The 21,081-nt window shown below is 41.2% G+C and overlaps 1 protein-coding gene across 5 annotated transcripts in view; it reads left to right on the top strand.

The window, feature by feature from the left end:
- Positions 1 to 21,081, top strand: part of LOC124212480 (pseudouridylate synthase RPUSD2) — an 89,011-nt gene that overhangs the window by 62,596 nt on the left and 5,334 nt on the right. For all 5 annotated transcript variants that reach the window (XM_046612545.2, XM_046612548.2, XM_046612547.2 and 2 more), the window contains 4 exons: positions 3,219 to 3,323; positions 8,214 to 8,301; positions 14,124 to 14,346; positions 19,091 to 19,178. In XM_046612545.2, the coding sequence (XP_046468501.1) occupies positions 3,219 to 3,323; positions 8,214 to 8,301; positions 14,124 to 14,346; positions 19,091 to 19,178 (504 nt within the window). The remainder of the gene's footprint in view (positions 1 to 3,218; positions 3,324 to 8,213; positions 8,302 to 14,123; positions 14,347 to 19,090; positions 19,179 to 21,081) is intronic.

Raw genomic sequence — 21,081 nt, 5'->3', positions numbered from 1 at the left:
CTTTCTTCCTTTCTTCGTCTTTTTTCTGTTTTTATTGCAACCCTGCAAAATTTTGACAGGCATTTTATTATACCTGACCTTGGAAACACAGCATACTTTATTGTACACGTTCGATTGTGAATTTGACTGAGGTTACATATATGTTTCATGTGAAATTTTACACGCCTATATTCCTACCTATACATATACCAAAAAAAACAAAAAAAATTGAAATTTCAGGCAAGTATATTAATTAAAAGTGGACAGAAAAGTTTGGTGTTTGGCCTGCGTCGGGCTTGATTGACGAATAAATACACCTGCGACACGCGATCCGCGATACTTTCCGTGATTAAAACAATTTTTGACGAGAATTTTAATCGAACCCGTATTACAAAGTTGACTTTTCACTTTTGCACGAAGATATGTATAACGTCAGCACGTATGTTAAACCGATGCCGTTATTATAATTCTCATTACAAGCAGGCAACGGTTGTGTTGTTATACAGGTCGTTAGTTTTCACGTTTAATTACGTGTAATATCACGTCCGTCGGAAATGAAACCGATCTACCTACCAATTTGCGCAAAAATAGATCGGCGCTCGGCGTAATGCAAAGAACCAAATATATATATATATATATATATATATATATATATATATATATATATATATGCGTGAAGCGCAGCGGCGTTGTGTTCTCAGACGATTACGGGTAGGAAATTGGCGGATATGAAATGTTCGGGGTCGCATGTTTATCTTCTTTTTCACGCGATTTTCATTCCTCATTCACGCCCTATCGATTCCTCCTTCACCATCCACGAATCCAGACAATAGCTCTAACCCGCAGTCGCGTGATTGCGTTAGCTAGACTCTCGGACCGTCTTCGACGTCGACACTCGACGTAGATTGCCTCGCATTGTGCGTTGTATTTAGGTACGTGCACCTACAATAATACTTCCTTCTGACAATAAATCAAACTAACCGCCGAGTCGATACGTACACTTATAATCCCCACAATCAGGGGTTTCATTCTCACCCGAAATTGCGACGCGCAACAGACAATCGAGTTTTATATTCAGATCATCCCACGCTGAAATGATAATCCTCTCCTTCTTCGACAAGCCTCGCGAACTCTTTATATCTCGAAAACATTTTTCCCAACAACCCGGTTCCTGAATACGACACACTCGAAAGATTGATTCGATTTTAAACGTTCGTTCTTATTGAGGAAGGGCTAATTACTTGAGTAAAAACTAAAAGAGTATAATTACATTTCGTCTAATCGATCGGTTTTACTTATCCGACAGACGTGTCGTAGAATTTTTTCTTCTCTGTTTTTGAGAAATATTGCAGAGAAAATAGATATAACCGTACTTGAGCAGTGACTGAAAAACTGCTGCGCAAGTTGGATGTAATAATCTCTGATCCTGATCGTGAGTAAATTTGTTACGAGGTTTTAATTAATGGTAGACGAACTGTTTAATAAATCCGTGAACAGTGTGGTGCGCACGTGGCGTAAATATAGAAGATGTTCAATTCAGTGATTAGTAATTGCATTTTGTCCGCAATTAGCAGATGCATAAATTCCATTTCCGTCGTACCCAGTGTTACATTTAATAACGATTAACAAATTAATAACAATTTAGCATCCGTGGCACGCAACGCACTGCTCGGGGCTTAGGGGATGGGATTGAATGGGTTGAAGGGATGGAAGCGAGGGAAGGTTGGTGCCGCCGCCTCCCGGCACGATATCCTCCCCCGTTCCTCCAGGGTTCGTTCGTTCCTTCGTTCCATCGTTCCTTCGTTCGTTCCCCGCAGTGAATTATGATGATTTCTCGGCTATTATTTGCACCCGAGCTGACGACGTTCGTTCTCCGTTCGCGCCTTTCTCTCTTCGCTCCGCGGGCTTTAATTCCCTATGAATCACTGCATTTCACATCTAGCCCAAAAGTTCGCCAGATGGTTTATATCTACCGCCACCGAAATTCCACCCCTGCTATCCATGTATCCGCTGAGCTGCTACACTACTCTTACCTCGAGCCTCGGACTTTCTTAGTCCAACTAACAATAAGTTGCTGTGTCTAATCACTTCGCGCCTTTCCAGCGCAGTTCGTTTCTCTCTCGCTATCTATCTGTCTATCTATCTATCTATCCATATATATCTCTCTCTCTCTCTTCGCTATCTCCGGTTCTTCTAACCCCCTTATTTCGTCTCATTTTTGCCACACTCACGTATTCTAACTTCTAATCTTGCCTTCCGAGGGAACCATCAATTCTACTTAACTCGATCCATTCTTCATATTTCTTCTCTCCTTTCACCGTGATTTAAATTACAGAGGCAATTTAATTATCTCACGCAACGTAATGCATTTATTTAATTATATCACGATAATGGAGAAATTTGTAGTCATCCCAGAATTGAAACGAATATTACATGTACCTAGGCACAGATAGATATTCTCTAGAATTAAATTATTTTGTAATACCGTCTCGAGTCTCTCGATTAACACGTACTCAGTCACGAATTCTTCTCCTTTCAATCTTATCTCCTATCCTCATTGGACGCAATAATCGTAGAACAGGTTTCTCAAAATTTAACGGTATATACATATATTTTATACCTCTAAAAATGTCGTAATTGCAACGGATCGGTAACAAAGTATTGTGCGCTGAAGTGCGCCGCCGTTGCGTTCTACGGTAATTCAAACGAACCGCCGACCAATTCTTGAGTTGGGCATAATCATCCGCAAACTCGAAAAGTGACCGCTCGTACGATCCTCGTGCCCTATTTCATCCCAATTTCGAATACTCGAGGCGAGCTTCGAGCAAACGAATAATCAGGCATACCAGGTGGAACCGTGCATCGGATGGTTGAGCACTGCATTGCGGGTATAAGGAGGTTGTCAGGGCAACCCTTGCCACCTGTGGGGGGAACTAAACCCGAAGGTTAGATTTAGCGCCTGGCGGTGACCAAGACTTGATTCCCGAGTGATTCCAGTGTTGATGCATCGCCGGGCTCAGAAATACGTGCCGTAATCTGGCCCGCGCATCGCATCGCATCGCATCGCGTCGGCAGGTATAAAAGACAGACACGCGAACCTGCATCTCTAACCCTTCGCACCTTTCACGCCCATCACGCCCTGCGGAGCTGAGGTTCCGTACAATTTTCTCCCCCTCCTTTGCGTGCGATCCTCCCTGATTTCCGCCCTTATAACAAAACTCGATATTTTCGTGTTCCAGGTTGACTTGAAGCCCCTGAGAGAGCCCGTGATAACGACAGCTGCGCCGAAACTTACGGAGAAGCGAAAGGCGGAGGACGCCGACGCGAATAAGGATCTGAAAAAGGTGAGCGAGTGCTCGATTATTTATGTTTATGTGTCTGCAGTTGGATTCTCTTTTTCCAATCTTACCATTTTCCGCCCTTCTTATTGCTTCGGCGGCGTAAGAAACGTCTTCGATTTTATGAGATAAGCCGAGAGTCGAGCGTATTTGTTTTTTACTCCCGCCTGTACGTAGGTAGGTCAGGTACGTATCGTACGTATCGTACGCGTATACGCGCTGTTTCGGCTTCTCGACCTTACCGGATTCTTTTTTTCGATCGATAGGCCGCTCGAACGATCGGCCCATTCCATTCCCTGATTTACGCGTTTCGAAGAGCGACGCGTGTCTCCGCCCCTCGATCCTCCTGCTTATAATACTCTAATATGCCTTTGCCGCGCGAGCTGAGTTATAACCGTTGAATTTTCTACTTCCGCGACATTTTGTGTATTATGCTGTTTCGGCAAAAAAAAAAAATTATTTGCAATTTTCCACCGTCGCACGTTCCCTGAAAAGTTTGTTTAGGTCAAATGAAAGACTGCCTCAAAATATGTGCATATTTAATACACACAAACACGCACAAAATACATATACATAAACATATATTAGGATATGCCAAAAAAAATTCTCGGAAACAGGATCAAAAGTTTTGTTTAGGTATAAAAATATTAACATTAAGGTCCTTTGTTGACCTTTGACCTTAAATAACTTTTGAAAGAGTAGATTTATCATAAAATGATAACAGACCCTTCTTTGTAGAGCGTCCGATTCCCTACGAAAATATTTCTGTGCATTTTGTGTACGACGCATCGTTAGATAGTTATAGAAATCATAAGGAGCAAAAACCATTTTTCCCGTGTTATTCTTATGGAAAACAGAAAAGTGCGACGCGCAATCTCTTAATGTCAATATTAAAAGCTCAAATTTTAATGGGCGTAATTTTGTATCTAAATAATACGTTTGAACCTGTTTACTAGAAATTTTTATTTATTTTTTTTTTTCCTTTTGCACATGTATACATGTATTATATACATATGTAAACAGAAGCGAGAAAAGACGGACGGTCGTGTGGCGAAGCAAAATAATATTCTTTGGTATGTATTGAGCTGCCGATGATTTGTTTATAAGCCTGATCCGAATAATTCGATAGATTCGAGAATTTCGTGAAGAATTTTCATTCTTGCTTAACCGGTTTCTTTTTGTTTCGAATTGCGCGAAATCTTTCCGATAATTTTTCAATTAAAAACTTGATAGCCTTTCGGTGGCACACGTTTTGAAACTACAATAAAAAATATATGTATGCATATGTATTCTATTGATTATTATACGAGGGCGAAAGCTCGCATCGGGTAAATCCATAGTTATATCTAATCCGTTCACCGTACTCGGAACGAAATGTTGACAATCAGAGTTTGTTCTCAATTTTTGTCACCTCGATTAAATATTCATCGAACCCACGCTTTTTTAATGATATCGTATGAAAAATGTCGCAAAAGTTGTTTATGTCGTGCGAATGCCTTAATATTCCGTTAACGAATCGCATGCGAGGTTTCTAGTTTTTATTTTCTCTTCTCCTTTTTTCGCCCACCCTTTTTTCTCTTTCATAAAACCGTCTCATAATCTCTTGGAGAAAGTTTTGTCCCCCGAGAAATAAACGTTGGAAGGTAGAATTTTATTTCATAATCTCTTGAATACTCCCCAGTGAATTAAAGTATTTTCTAGTCATTCAGTGCTTGAGCCACTCTATCCATCATTCCGCACGATGTATTATCAGTATATATGTACGATGAAAAATGTGCCCAATAATTTAGCGGTATGAAACAACTGCGAGTTTATTAACCGTACTAAGGAATTAGGTTAATCGACGAATAGAAAATCATGTAAATTATCCACAAGAATCGCACATCCGATGAAATGGTATAAACAGTCGAAATTCATCGACGCATTGGGGTAAATTAGAAACGCGATCGTGCCATGGGTGAGGAAAAAAGGCGTAAGATACGTATTTTAGTCAGGCGTATAGGACGCGTGGGTGTTTCGGTCTCGTCAATATTTGATGGGCGTTTCTGACGGGCGTCACAGCTGTCGTTAGCCACCGTCAAGCTGTCGCACCCTGAACACGACCTTAACTAAATATACAACGTCTCATCTTCTTTCCATGTGGTGGACAAAAAAAAAAAAAGCTACGTAAAAATAAAAATTCATACCATTTCTTCATCTTCTTCTTCTTGGTCCTCTTCTTCTTTGAGAGAGGCGGTTTTTGGCTCCCGTCGACGTTCGAGTGGCGACCCCGAAACTGCTGCGAATCCCAGCTCTCGACTATGCTTTTCCTCTTCGGTTGATGTGCCAGTAGCAACAGGCGTTCCACGTTTTGCCGGATGACTAACGACCCACCTTTCGGCCGGATGGCTCCCCGCCGGTTTTAGCGAGTGGCCAACTAGGTTTTACCGCTTTTTTCAACGCTGGGTTCGAGCGCTTTTTTCGCCGACCAATTCTCATTACGAGATATTCTGGATGTACGGACCTGCGGAATTTCGTTTAGAGCAAATCGACGCTAATTTCACGCTCCGTGTTCTTGGGAACAAAAGAATTTGAGGATTTAAATTTCAGTTCGTATTTATATGTATAAACCCACTTGAGTGTGTGTGAAGGTTACATTTATTGAAAAGTTGACTTGAACTGTAGCCACCGTTTAGGGTAGCAGGCATTGGACGCGAGAGGGTTCGGACAAATCGAAGGTATAACCAATTCTCGTTTCCGATTCTTTGCCCTTCGCGGACTTCCTCTACCCAAAAATTTCCCGGGTAAAATCAAACGGCGGATGCGCATTTCTCGGAATATGTGCCCTCCCCCCTCATCCTTATATAGTCACTGGAATCCAGGGTGTTTGAAGCGGGCTGCGGAAACCGCCGGGATGACTCCGTGACGAAATCCATTCGGCTCGGTCGATAAAGCCGACACTACTCTAAACTCCATAACAGATAACGAGAGTCGTCCTTCAGGAGGAGTTGCGCTAACTACCTTACACATGCGTAAATACCGCGACGATGTTTGATGCTCGAAACCCCGAGGAAGACGATTTGTCTCGGGGAACGTAAAGAATTGACGCATAAGGGCTCGCGGCAACTATCAATGAGAACAATTTCACCATCCCATCACGTTTCACTAATTATCAACTTGCGCTGTAACGTTTCATTGTTATGTATAAATTTCGAGTCGAATTTGCTGCTGGAATTCCAGAGCAATGGAAAGATTTTCCTCCCTTGACGCTGCGCCTCCTCTCAAGTCGCGGAAAGTCAAGACTGACCGAATATGCCGAAAGCTCTGGAAGCTTCTTCTCGACGTCAGCTCTGGCGTAATATTTACACCTGGGATTAGCGCCGAGTAGTAGGTGGGTAGAAAGGTAGGTAAGTAGACGGGAAGTTGGGTAGATTGGTTGCTATAGGTACAAGAGTCAGCTTAGAGGCCGCCATTGTGAAACAAAGTTGACCCTCCTAGGACTTGGAACGAGAATTTTCCCGATGTTGTTCCAGTGTTATTCTTACTCTTCTACGAAACGGAATGAAACTCGCTAGAGTCCATTGAAAGAAATTCCCGACTTGTTGTACAGCCACTAGAGAGCCCTACCTATAGGTCACCCTAGAGGGAAACAAATAACATCGTCGTCGTATCAACGGCGGTACGTGAGTCGTTTTAATATTATCTCGTTGTTACATGCTTCACTCAGAGCCATGATACTTTTCTGCGAATGGTTAGAAAAAAAAAAAAAAAAAAAAAAAAACCATAGAGAAAGAAAACGAAAGACCGTTAGTTACGGTGTTGGCAACTTGTACGAAATTTGTTTTTTTTTATTTTCCTTCCGTAACCTTTTCTCGTGTAATTAATTTTTACCGCCCCGCAACTTACAACTCGAGTCGGAGTTACTTGGGAAGGTTGTAGCAACGTTGTTAAGATTATTAACTCTAGGAAACCACGTGTAGGACGCTTTACTCTGCTCTTCTCTGCAGCGTTCGCCGACTTAACATCTTGCGATTAGCGGCGTCTACCCCAACTAAAATAGAACCTCTTTATGCGTTACACAAACCATGCGAAACCCCTCGTCTACGTTTGCTCGATCATCAACGAGTCTGGAGAGCGGATGCCATCCGGCGGACCGACGCCCATATGTCGGAGGAAAATTGCCTCCCGTGATATTAAGTGCCGCTAGTAATATAATAACGAGCTATATAACTCTAATTGAATAACTTCCCTCTCTTTTCCTCATTTTGGGAAAGAAAATACAATAAATAAATAAATAATTAATCAGTGGCATAAAAAAATGTGAAAAAATTGAAAGTACTGTTTAAGAGTTGGGAAACAGCAGAAACAATATTGAAAGAAATTAATAATGGTGAGGATCAGACAGTGGTTGGGTCCGCGTGGAATTCCCCATATACATATACATATACAGGCATTTTCTTCGCCGAGATATTCCATGGCGTATAGGCCAGATATTATATATCCTGAAAGGATTCCCGTTATTTATTTATCCCAGCGCTCGTGCTATGCAGGCCTGCGTTATTATTTATTTATCGCGGGAAATTTTTGAACGAAGAGATATTTCACTCCGACAGTTTATCGGTCGTTTCGATTAAACGCGTTGCGCCGCGCGTGCAGAGCTGACTCTGTTAATGGGATAATTAGAAGCTGCACCGCACATTGCAGCGTCCATTAAGTCTAATTGCAATTGCTCATACTCCGTATTCTTGCCTGGGTATAATACGCACTGTTGTGACACGAGATTAACAACGATGCATAATATATTACGCCAATCGATTTAGTTCCGGTTCGGTGCTGCGATCGTCGATCGGTTTTCGCTATCGAAATATATTTAACGTACATCCCGTTAGTGTAATAATTCTCTTATTTTTTTTCCAGGCAAAGCTAGAAACTAAAGCGCTGAAAGCCAAGAGGCCTGGTTTTACCGACGAGCGATACAACGAGACGAGTTACTACGTTGAAAATGGTGAGTTGATGGATGAACTGTATTTTTACGTTTTAGTTCGTTCGGGTATATACGTCATACGCGTACCCCTAAATTTGGCCCGGTTGCGGCGTTACTCGGACGTTGTTGCAAAAAAGAAAAACAAAAAAAAAAGAAAAAATATCGCGTAAATATATTATTTTAATCAGCGCTCGCTTTGTACAATTAACCGTTCTTCTAGCCAGCCGTTTTCTGCCGCTATCTTTGTCCAACTCGTTGTGTATTGTACGCAGCCTGATGGAACTCTCGTTTATACGTACAATATACATCGGTATATAGGTACGATATTATACGCGTTCTCGTATACTCAAGGAATATACATATACAAACGGATCGTTTTATTATTTTATTTTATGCATGTATACCTGCGTACCTCGTCGAGAAAATTAAATTCCTACCCACCCCGGCCCCCAACAACGGACGATATGCCTGAAGGTGAAGCTTTATTAGCCCTAAAATGTGACTGATTGCGACTGTGGAGTAGGTATTTTTTCGTTCGTTGAAGTTCAATCGTACCCGCGGTAAGTCTTCCTAACGAAGAGCTTCAAATTAAACGATTTCGGGGTTCGAGGCTACCGATTTGAATACAAATATCAATATTGCAAGGAAGAGAAGGAAATCGGCGAGAGGGAAATTAAAGGGTTCGCAAAATTCTTACGTCCGTGGTTACCTGTATAACGTGTACATATTTACAGCAGATACGTACGTACGTATATTCGTTGGGAACGAGTTCCCGCGTAAAATCTCGTTTGCGGAAAGTTTGAAAAATTCCTTGGAAAATAATATTTGGTGTGACGTTGGAATATCGACAACCGATATCTGCTCCATATTCAAATAATGGAGACAGCCGGGACGAGGAGGAGAGGAAAACCTCCTTGAAACAAAGACCTATTAATACTGGCTCCCCGGGGCGCGTCACCCTCGTCGCATCGCCGATGCCGCTCTGTGTTTTCAACAAACAATGCTGGGAGAAAAATTAAAATTGTTAAAAGAAGTGAAAAAAAAAAAAAAAAAAAAAAATCCGACGAATGGAAGTGCGAAATATATTTAACAAAATTTTTCAATTTTTTGCTCGCTTATTCAATATCGCCCGGATTAATCACGTGTCGAATTCATACCCCGGCATGGCCGTGGCAACGTTTATATAGATACCTCAGGTAAACGCTCGAGCAATTCGGTTTATTCCACATGGTTGAATTCAAGGCGGGCAACTCCTGCAGGGTAGAATATGGAGAAAATTGTATTCGGGTAAATATACCTGTGGCGGTAATACCTGCTGTATGGAGGCGCGGGTGGTGTGAGGATACGTGATTCAAATCTTGATTCGATCGCATCTCTCGCCGTTATCATCGATCTAGAGGTATTGAGCCAAGAAATCCTGCGGCATGCCTCGCTAAGTCAGCTTTCGTGATCAAAATCGCTTGACTTTTAAAAGCTTCCTCTTATCGTTAGGGAGTTTCTCGACGGAAAATTGATACCTGAATATATTCCTCGTTGTAAATCGGACGAAGGTTACGCTCCCTTTTAATTGAATCGAAGTCACGCCGGATCTACTTCTGTACCAATGAACTTTGAATCGTTGACTCGTTGACTCGTTACACACATTCGTTTTACATACCTAATCTGCTTCGTCAGATGTTACCGCTCAAAAAAAAAAAAAAAAATGTAATATTTGTGCCTGGGTTGAGTTGGTTATTTTTTTATTTGTGCTGCATCTAAACAATGGAAAAATATGTATACACCTCCCTTAAAGTTTGCTTTTGTAGTCTTGGGAGAAATAATACCGATTTAATAATTTTGCTAACACATGTCTTGAGAGATTTTTTTCCTGGGGTTTAGTGTTACGTGACTGTTATATGCCAAGTGATATTAAACAGACAAAAACTAATATTTTTGGAAGAAGTTTGATATTGTAGCCAGGAGAGTTCTGTTTCAATTATTTAGCAATAAAAAACTGAAGCGATATTATTTTGGAATAAAAGTGATTTAAACGCGAAATTGAAGCTTGTTTAATTGTTATTCACAATAAATGTTTGAGTTAACAAGCAATTTTTCTTAACATTCAAAATATCGTTCCGGATTCTACAAAAGCAAACTTTATCCAACAAACAATTGTTTCTTTTCTTTTTTTGAAAACGTAGACACCTAGATACATACGATCTATAGATACGTGGCATATCGTGCGTGAGCGTTTCATTGTTTGTATAACCTAGGAGGGGGGAGGCGGTTCATATTTGTTCTGAGAATTCTGACTTTCACCCTTAAGAGTCGTAGCTGGTTGTGTAAACTGCGGGAAGAACGGGAAATTGAATGCGTGCATTGCGAGAAGCGACGTTCCTCTCGACGTTCGAATAAAATAACTAACTTCTTTTTCTTCTTCCTCTTCCTCCTCGTTTCCTCTTCGTGTCATCGGCATTTTCCCCCAGTATCAACGCTTTTCAAACCCTCTTCACTCTTTTGAACGTTTCAAACCTTATTTTTTTTTATTCGCGCACGTTCTCGATACGCGAGTATCTCGGTTAGTGTTCAAGTATCCGATTCTACAACATTTACCAAATACATGAAAAAAAAAAAAAGGTTGACTGGTTCTCCCATCCAACTTCAGCTCTTCGGGGCATCGCCATCCTGCACGCTTAATCGAGCATTAATAAATTACTCGGGGGCAAAAGTATGCCGAGAGGGCGTGACAATCTCATGCCGAGATACGGACGTGAAGCACGAGGTTTATAATTTGATATCCTATCCTATCCTCGAACAATCCATCTTCTCTCCGCGGTCTCATTTCCGCGGTCAGTCCAAAGTTGTTTGTTCTTTTTTTTCCTTTCGTCTCTCTCTCTCTCTCTCTACCCTTCTCTTTTTCTTCCCTTATAATAACCTTGAAATCGGAAAGCTCGAGCTTATCCGGGAAACAAATTTCGTCGACGTGCGGCGAATTGATACTCTGCAGTTTTTGCACATCCCTGGCAGGCAGGAATACATGTAACGTATGAATTTTGGATTTTATACAGGGGTTAGCAGCCTGAGGCTATCAAAGAATATTATTTTTCACTCTTAACTTTGATAACAATCTCGATGTATAATAATAATAATTTTTGCGAAACGTGAACCGTGGGCTATAATTTTATACAGCTTGAAACACGATCGAATATCCCTGTTTCTTGCGGGCTTACAAGTATATGGGGCATTCCTTAGCATTTATAGCCCAGGGGTTAACCAGCTGCGACTGATACACGGTGTCCCCGATAAATTCCATGAAACTTTCGCCGGCGATTATTTTTTTGTTTATTTTATTTAGAAAAATGTGATTTTACACATTGAGATAAGAGTTTACTTACCGTTAACAAACGTATATTTATGGATATGGTGAAACAAATGTTTCGTTATTATTATCAAACTTTAGTTGAGCCAAATACGATTTGTCAACTATTAACAAAGTTCCATCGATCACTATTTGACTAAACTAAAATTTGATAATAAAAACAAAACATCTATTTCCCCATATCGAAATATACGTTTTTTAACGGTAGATAAACTCATCTATCAGTGCAACAAAGAAAAAATGGGGACACGGAAGAATGGATTCTGGCGTTACGTTTCTCGCTAACCTGTAGTCAACTTTTTGCGATACAAATCACAGAGAAGCGATATCAGCTTGTATTTTAAGGGAAGAAAGAACGGAAGGTGATTAAGCGAGAGTCGAGGGCACGCGGTAGAAAGGGATCGGAATGCCCGTTACACCTCGCTAAACGTTGAGCTGGATTTAAATACATTTGAATACCGCGGTGTTGGTGTTAATTGACGTCACCGGGACTCCCGTAGCAGCGGCTTCCATCCGTTCCTTTTCCGAGTCCGGTGGAAATCAGTTTAACGAACAGGTGTAAGTAGAAATCGATACCGCGAGGAAGGTGCAAGCCGCTACCGACTCGGGGGTTGTTTTCCCTTCCCTTGGCTTCCGTTCCTCCGTCCTCCTTTGTCCCGGTATTATTTGAGCGCATGCAGCATGCGGAGCTCCGCGGTGCAGCGCGGCAGCGTGTTAACGACCACCGGAGCTTTTCCTCTTCCGGGATTCTACAAGGGTACAGTATACTCTAAGCCTTTGAAGACACGTGGGTACCTGGCCGCGTCGTCAAAGTTCAAATGCCGCTGATGCTAATCCGCGTTACTCGGTGAACAAGGGAACCTCGACGACTCGAATATGCCCGGTCGAAATGCCGGTTCGCACACCAGACGACGAAGACGAGGAGAGGAAGTTGAGGTGGGGGAACTTTCCGCCCGAGCTTTTCACCGAATAGTCAAGTGGGGCCTTCAGGCTTTCCTCTTTCCGCGGCGTTTATCCCCGCCGTTTCCGGTTCTTAGGCAACCAGGTAGGCCTCCTCTTCTACCCCCATCCCCCAACCGGATTTTCCACCGCACAGAATGGGCATCTTCCTGAGGGGCTTAAGCTCTCCGCTTCTGATCCCCCTTCCCCCTTATCATGCGGTCGACATTGTCTCTCTTCGAGTTGTTCCGCAGCCACCCGAATCCCCAGTCAAGCCGCGCTATCGTCGTGTCGAGGTTTAACGTAGGTACACTTTAGGTGCGCGTGTGTGTGCGTCTCTATGCAGGCCCGTGTTCTTCACCTTTATCTCTATTTATCTTGGGTTCTTTGTCACGATTTTTCGGATCGACCCCTTCACGGAGGACTACCTTGTCCGAAGTATTGACTAGTCAACGGTTATCACATTTGTTGATAAACTATGTCGCGTTTATAGGATTTTTACCTCGTGATGCTGTAGCCATGGTTCTGCCTCGGTACAACGTTTCGTATAGAAAAATTGTGCGCTGTATGATCGAAAAATTACATTTGAAACTGCAAATATTAGGACTGTTGGCCGACTCTGCTGTTTGGTTTATGCTTATTCGAATTTCGTGTGTACCATACCCGTCGTTCCGGTTCGGATATTGTGATTTTTTTCTTTTTTTTATGCCAGGGTGTACACTGTGGTACTGGTACAAAAACAGACATTTGGAAAGGGGGTATAGACAATTATTGCTATAAATGGGAAACGCGGTGTTTTCAAATTTTACTTTTGTTTTACATTCCAATTACGAGTCGCTGCAGTAGAATAAAAAATAAGAATTGAGTACGGCTTAGAATGGAGGTGGAAGCTTTATACAAGCTTATAGATAACTATTTATTTTAAATCAATGATTGTGTGTCGAACAAGCAAGCAGAACGTGCCAACAATCCATACATGCCTGTAACGACACACGCATTCTAACACTTTGCATGTTCGTATTCATCTGCGTACCTCTACAGCAAATCCTTCGCGTTGAAAATACCGATGCATGCGGCGCTCTCTAATGCGGTACTAATCGGAGTTCTCCGTATGCAAATGGAACGAACAATCCTACGCCGAAAAATATGCACAACATTTGCGCGACAACAATGCGCAAACTCATTCATCGGCTCGCTGCTGTTAAAAAAAGAAAACGAGAGAAAGAAAAATGGATAACCAATAATACTCTCTGCACCGATAACAACGGATTCGTCGATTTCAACGTAATTTGTCCACTGCTATAGTTGAAAAATTCCATCATGTTTGAACAATCAACTTCGCGATATGCGAGAATATATTCGGATTAACTGCACGACAGTAAAATAACGAAGTTGAACAGTGCGTGTCCTTGTCAAGAACGAGTTGACGCACCGAATTTCCATCACGCCGACCTGCAGCAGGAAAGGAATTTCATTGTTGACTATCAAACTCGTGCAGTACACCTTATAGAATGAAGAAAAATTTCCCCGTTGCTTACTTTTTCAGGACTCAGAAAAGTTTACCCGTATTACTTCACCTTCACGACGTTCACGAAAGGGCGCTGGGTGGGTGAAAAAATCCTTGAAGTATTCGCGAGGGAGTTTCGCGCCCATCCGGCCGAGGAGTACGAGAGGTGCATCAGGGCAGGAACGCTGACGGTTAACTACCAGAGGGTCGAGATCGACTACAGGCTCCGGCACAACGACCTTCTAGCGAACGTCGTCCACAGGTACGTCCTCGAAATTCACTCGAGCCGAATTCCGACCCCCTTGAACCTACGCGATTAACGCCCGATCCGCGTCTAATTCGCAACGTCGTCTAGGCGTGACGAGTTCGACGTCGTCGTCGCCCTTTCTCCACCTTCCGATACGCACCCTGATAACGCCGCGGGAACAACGGTGTGAATAAGATAATACGCAGAAGAAAGAACGGAACGGAACCTTCGTACGAAAGCGTCAGGGTCGCGTGCGCATTCCTGATACTCTTGAGTACAAACGTACGTGTGCGTGTGTGGGAATCGGTTCGATCCTTGACACACATTACCGCGGCGCTTTGTGTCTTCGCATGTACCGCAAACGGCATCGAGATATATCATTCATGCGGGAGATAGTATCTTGCGGTATGTACCTAACTTATGTACGCCGGTACGTGTGTCGGTGTGCACCTACCTTGTTGTATTTTACTCTACCCCGCGCGGTGTTGCTTGGTAGTTATAATACCGCAACAGCTGTGGGGAGCTTTTTTTTTCCTTCCGATCTATCGTACAGGCATAATATCACGGCTATTTCGGAAACAGGATCGCCGTTATCCGGGTAAAACAATACACCCGCATTTTCCTTCTTCACCCTGACTTTGTCGCGAAATCTAAACCGAACGTTTGCGTTTGCGTTTCGGTTCACTTTCAACGTGATATCTTTATAACGAGTTTTCGGGCTTCGAGGATAATGAGTCACTTTAATTTAATTGACTAACGAAGAAAGAAGATTCAGTCCCCTTTGTGCGGTCTTCTAATTTTTCGCGTGTACGATATAACGCAATTTCAGCTCTCTGTGTGGAAAGATGCCACGGATAATCAGATCCTTTCCCAATGTACTTGTAATTTTCAAGTATAATTGTATATATACATATACACAGCGTTCGTTGATGATTCACAGCCCGTTTTCACACGCCTCAAGGCTTCTTTTTCCCGATGCAACTACTTCGGGTTTTTACTCGGTTTTAACAACGCCGGGTATCGTCGGTAAAATTGTATCGAGCTGTTGCGTGAACCCGTTTCGCACTCTTCGAAGTGCGCTTAATGCAGCAAACTTTCCTCGATGTTAATTAATATATGCATGAATCGATAAACGCGTTTCAATACCTGCGCACTCGCATGCACGTATCGCCTGTTTGTCAAGGTTAAACTCGTTTCCAGGTATCGTCGTGGCATCGTCGATACCCGCGATTGAAAAGATTGGTTAATTTATTTGCAAACCGCGAATTAGCGCGCGTGACGATAATCCGGTCGAGTGCCTCGTTAATCGCGTTGGCCTCTGCGCGATGCGAAATTTGAAGAAATCTGCCGTAGTATCCTGCGGAAGAAAATCCTGGGATAAATCAGAGGGGGTTCTAAAGTAATTGTCAAGGGTGGAAACGACGAGGTGATAAAGAGACGAGGAAAACGGTACGCGATCCGTGAAATAACAATCTTACGCGTCTGCGGAAAAGATCGAGGAAAATTATTATTTTTATTTTTATTATTATTATTATAGATAGGGAAAAAACGTCGAGGATTCGTTTCGTCGACGAGGCGAAAACGAAATTTTCTTTACAACGGCGAAGACGTTGAGTTATACCGGTTATCGGTACCTGGAGTGAAAATTATCAACAGCGGACACCTTCGAGACCGGAAACCTTGTCCGCTGTTGAGAAGTGTCCGCTATTCGAAAAATGGTTAGTTCTTTATTTTTCATGCTACAAATTTATTCCAGGCAGTGTCCTCGCGTCTGTTATCAAGGGATATATTTTCCATCAGAGGCAATGCTTTTCCACCAGGGATTTCTAACGTGTCCGTTAATAGCATCTTCACCGTATACCTTATAATTCCGAGGAATCATTGTAATTATTTGATTTTATGCCAAGAAACGAAAAACGCCCAGGATCTTGAGTGTATAATATAATTAACATGGATTACGTTAACGCCTTCCACCGTCCTTCGTCGTTCAGTTGATCTCCAGCCGCGTTCGAGGTAATTTACTTAGTTGTTTTTTCTTCATTTTTCTCTCTCATCCTCAGTCTTTTTTTTTCATTATTTTTATTACGCGCACAAACGACCCTCAAGCTTTGAGTTCGACGCGGATTCGACAACAAGTTTTTATTTTTCTAAAAAGGATTATTTTCAAACTTGATTCTTAATTCCGTGCAGTACGGAATGACTGTATATTAGCGCTGCGAATTGAGATTTTTTTTACCGACCCGAGGCCATCCCCCTGTGTAATCGCGGTGAGAAAAAACTTATACGCCCGCTTTCGAGGAACGTAATATGTCATTCCACGTTTTCGAATAATTTCACGAACAAATCCCCCCGCGGACAGACAGGGTAGGGGGGGTGGATGGGAGGGTGGGATGGGACAAAAACCCCTCGGGACTTGCGAGGGTTTATGCATACACGTACTGCGCTTACAGATATTCTCGAAGAATGTATTTATTCGCCGCAAGGCAACCGTATCACATTCACGGTGGGCGGGTTTTCACCCATCGCAAATTATTCGCATCGTATTTTTCGCAGATTTTTTCAAGTTCTTTGAAAATTTAACTCAAGTGTATTTATTTCCCATTCACCGACAAGTTTTGTTTTTTTTTCATTCAAATAACTTTACACGTGACTTTAATGTATGTTGGATATTTCGAACATCTAAAAATCTGTTTTGTAAAATTATTGTTGAATTTTAAATAGTATTGTACGTTATTTAAATTTTGTAATTTTTCTTGTATAATGAATTATAGTCGGAGCGTTGTTTTCCTATCCGCGCGGTTATGATATAATCGCGGAGTATAGAATTTTGATTGTAATTGAATACCGAAATTTGGAATTTGCCAAAATCAGTAAAGAAAATACGAATTACTAACGGCGAAGGCGTTTTATAACGGGAATCTGCTATTGAACAAATCAACACCCGACGCGCTCGTAAAAAAATACACTTACCCCGGTCTTCCGTACGCGTGTCGGCTTTAAAGCTCAAGTATTCATCAAAGTAGGTATATAGGTTTGTAGTGGCCGCCTCGTTTCCAACCAATTTCAGCAGCATTTCGTATGGTTCTCTGTTTTTACCGATTAAATATCATAGAGCGAGTCTGCAAAGAGCCCTCTTTAAGTAAAATGGAACAAAAATATAAAACATGCACCTACATAATAACATATACATAAACAGGTGTAATGTACTACGCTTAAAACGCTAAACGGTGACTTCTGCATTACATCGAATCTCGAAGATGCACCCCAAGTCCAAAAAAGAACCCTGCAACCGAAAGGAACGATGGAAATTTTGTTCATTTGATATTCGAATAAATTTTTTTTTTTCTTTTTAATCCGATTTTAGTTTCATGCTCATTTGAATATGGGAAGAAAAATTTCATCGGACTTTTTCGAATTTCTCGTCTTGAAAGTTTATTTTTCATAACAAGGTGACATATCCGTGCAACTGCACACGGTCTTCTCTATTTTAGTTACATTTGTGTACCCGAATACAGAAGAGTAAGGCACAGGCAACTTTCTCAGCATACGGTTTATCTAATTTTACCTTGGACAGAGACAAGAGAGAATATAATTTTTTTCCTCGCACAAGACCAGCTTTTAGTATCTACCCATAAAACGCAAAGTCGTGCGACCCCAGAGAAACAACCTTTATGTACGTGTATCGAATGGCTCTTGGGTAATCGCAGGAGCATGACCGGTATAGGGATCGTATATAAGCTATGGTGAAATATATTGAAAGGTAAAAGGAGGCAGCTTCGCGTTTGATCAACCCGCGAGACCTGCAGGAACCTCATCTGTGCTGGTTGGACCCTGAAATTTGAAAACGAAAACCTGACCCCACATAATTCTATGCTTCGTTGGTTTTTAATTTTTTTTTTTTTTCTACATCCTCCTCGTATTTCCCAAATAGGATTCTTACTGATCGGGTACACTAACGTCACGGATATCAAGTGAGTAATGCGATGCAGAAAAATACAACAAGTTGATGTTCATTTGTTGTCCTAACTTCAATTTTTATGCCCGTTCCCTTCGATGAAAAAAATTGGAGCAATCATTCATTCACTCATTTAGTTTACATCACATTATATTCACATCTGCAGGGTGTTAGAATCGTATAACCTCCCCCCTCCTCTATTTCCGGCTTCACGGCCCCTTCTAATGTTGAACCTGTGATTTGTTTTTTCTCCAACCTGCGAGGAATAAATTCATTCTGAAAAGAATGAGAAATCATATGTTATTATCGCCTATAATCATATAGTTCAGCTTTAAACTACAAAATTTATAATTATGTATATGTATATATATATATATATATATATATATATATATATTATAAATTTATAAAAATGATTCACTCTTCGTTCCCATATCCCTCAAATTTTCGCCCTCTCCTCCGCTCACATCGATTCCCCGCCCTTAATTAATAATAAATTAATTTTTTTTTTTTTGTTTCAATTGTCTAACAATACTCATGCTTGGTATATAGGTATATTCCCATATACGTTGAAAATTCACCAAAATGATAAAGAACAACACGTATGTACGCATATATGTATGTATATAGAGAAATTGACGAATACATGAATATAGACATATCCTTACAAGCACAGGCCAACCTGTGACACGTATATATGTATCTGTATATAACCTATCGTATAATTGTTGCTATTATGTGCAAAGGTCGCGTAGCTCGACTAAACAAAGCCATGTTAAGCTGGTTACGATTGGTGTGTTGCAGACACGAGGTGCCGGTCACCTCGGAGCCGATCACGGTGGTGCACATGGACGAAGACTTGGTCGTGGTCAACAAGCCCGCATCTATCCCTGTAAGTGGTGTACTGCTAGAACTGTACTGCCAATCTGTCTCTCACTCTCGCTCTCCTACCATCTATACCTGTATATATATATATAGTATATATATACACACACACACACACATGCATACATAAATATAAATACATACAAATATATATATATATATATATATATATATATATATATATATATATATATATATATATATATATATATATATATATATATATATATATATATATATATATATGTGCGTGTGTGTGTGTACATCTCACTTTCTTCACGCCTCTATTCTTCAATACTTTTTGCCTGTAAATATTCACCCCAATGTCTTCCGATGTACCTAGATACATGTGCGTGTACATATGTATCTTCGAATTTTCCTTATTTCTCATGTATCATATTGATGTAAATAAGTATTTTATAAAGAGATGACAGCGATAAGGTAACCGGAAGGTGATTATTTACTTTGTAAATTGGGATAACATTGGAGAGACTTACAATTAGTTACGATTCAATTTTTCGATCGAATTCTTCCAGAACAATCGATTTTTCCGACTCGTTGACAGTAATTGAATATCTTAGCCCTGAAGAACTCGGTATTGAATCACTTTAATTCGATTTGGAATCGATCGTATCGTTTCACTAGTTTGGAGTTGTTCCATTAGACTTTACAGGTCATGTATTCGTTAAATTTTAGGGTTTCGAGCTCTGCGGAAAAGAGGCCAACGGATTATCGTCTTATCAAAAAAAAAAAAAAAAAACAAACTGCAAACACTTTTTCCATATTTATTCACAAAGACGTACGATTTCCTTTGTGACATCCTTCAATTCTTGAGTAAATATATAGGGAAAATTTTTTGCTAAAAACTTTGTCCGCAATCTTTTTCCTTGGCGGAGAGGAAAATCGGAATCGACACTCTGCGAGTTTAGTCGAATTTCAATGCTTTGTGATTCGTGAAAATAATGACTGTTGTTCATGCCAAACCCGGTATCCTTGAGAATAAAGTTGAATTACTTGTTTTTCTTACATATATATACACTTACGTTCTCGCTTAATCGTGCTAAGAATTCAAATGCGACACGCATCATCCAGCCTCGAACGTATGAACGCGATGAACAGATTATTTTACCGATTTCCTCAAGTGTATAAATAAGCGGTTAGCTACTCGCTAATAAACAAATATCCGAACGTCGCGGTTCAGGGTTAACGGGTGGCTCAGGTTTTCCCGAACGGTAAAAGGAAAAAGGAGTTATGATAAAATGCGCAAAAATTGAGCATTGAGCTATAGTCACGAATTTATTAAATACGTATACGAACTTTTTCCGTTCCCGGTTATTTTAGAACGAGCTTTCCTCGGACGGTTACGTAACCAACCGAACTGCTGTTAACACGCGACTTGTCTTTTCAAAGCATCGCGGATGCTACCTTCTAAACTTATAGTTTTAAATTTAGTTCTAAATGTAGTCGCGGCGCGAACAAACGATTCGTGACTTCGCACTGGCTGCCTGCATGCGTGTTCAACCTTTGAAGTCTGCTATTACTGGCTTCTCTGGGTTCGATTGTCAATCCTGTAGATCCCTCGTCCAACACTTTATGGAAGATGGCTCAAGTCCGCAGATCGTCGCCTCTTTCAGGCTACACCCTTCGGCCATTCGTAATTTTATACGCGATGTTTACAGTGAAATATGATTTTTCAGTCTCCCGAAAAATTTTCACCGTTATCTCTTTTCGGAAGAATTCTGAGAGACGATTTAAAAAGCAGAAGGAGCCACTCGAGCTAAGCTTTTGTACACATCCTACTCACACGTACAGGGATTTTGCCGCAGCAGCCGTGTGACGTTCGAAATACATGTTTGCAATTTTTTATTCTTCTCAATCTTCTCTCCACTTATTTCCTTCAAAATTCTTTT

This window comes from Neodiprion pinetum, chromosome 2 (genome assembly GCF_021155775.2).
Source record: "Neodiprion pinetum isolate iyNeoPine1 chromosome 2, iyNeoPine1.2, whole genome shotgun sequence".
NCBI classification, from domain to species: Eukaryota; Metazoa; Arthropoda; class Insecta; order Hymenoptera; family Diprionidae; genus Neodiprion; species Neodiprion pinetum.
The sequence above is the reverse complement of the archived record's forward strand: the minus strand, read 5'-3'. Positions and strand labels throughout refer to the sequence as shown.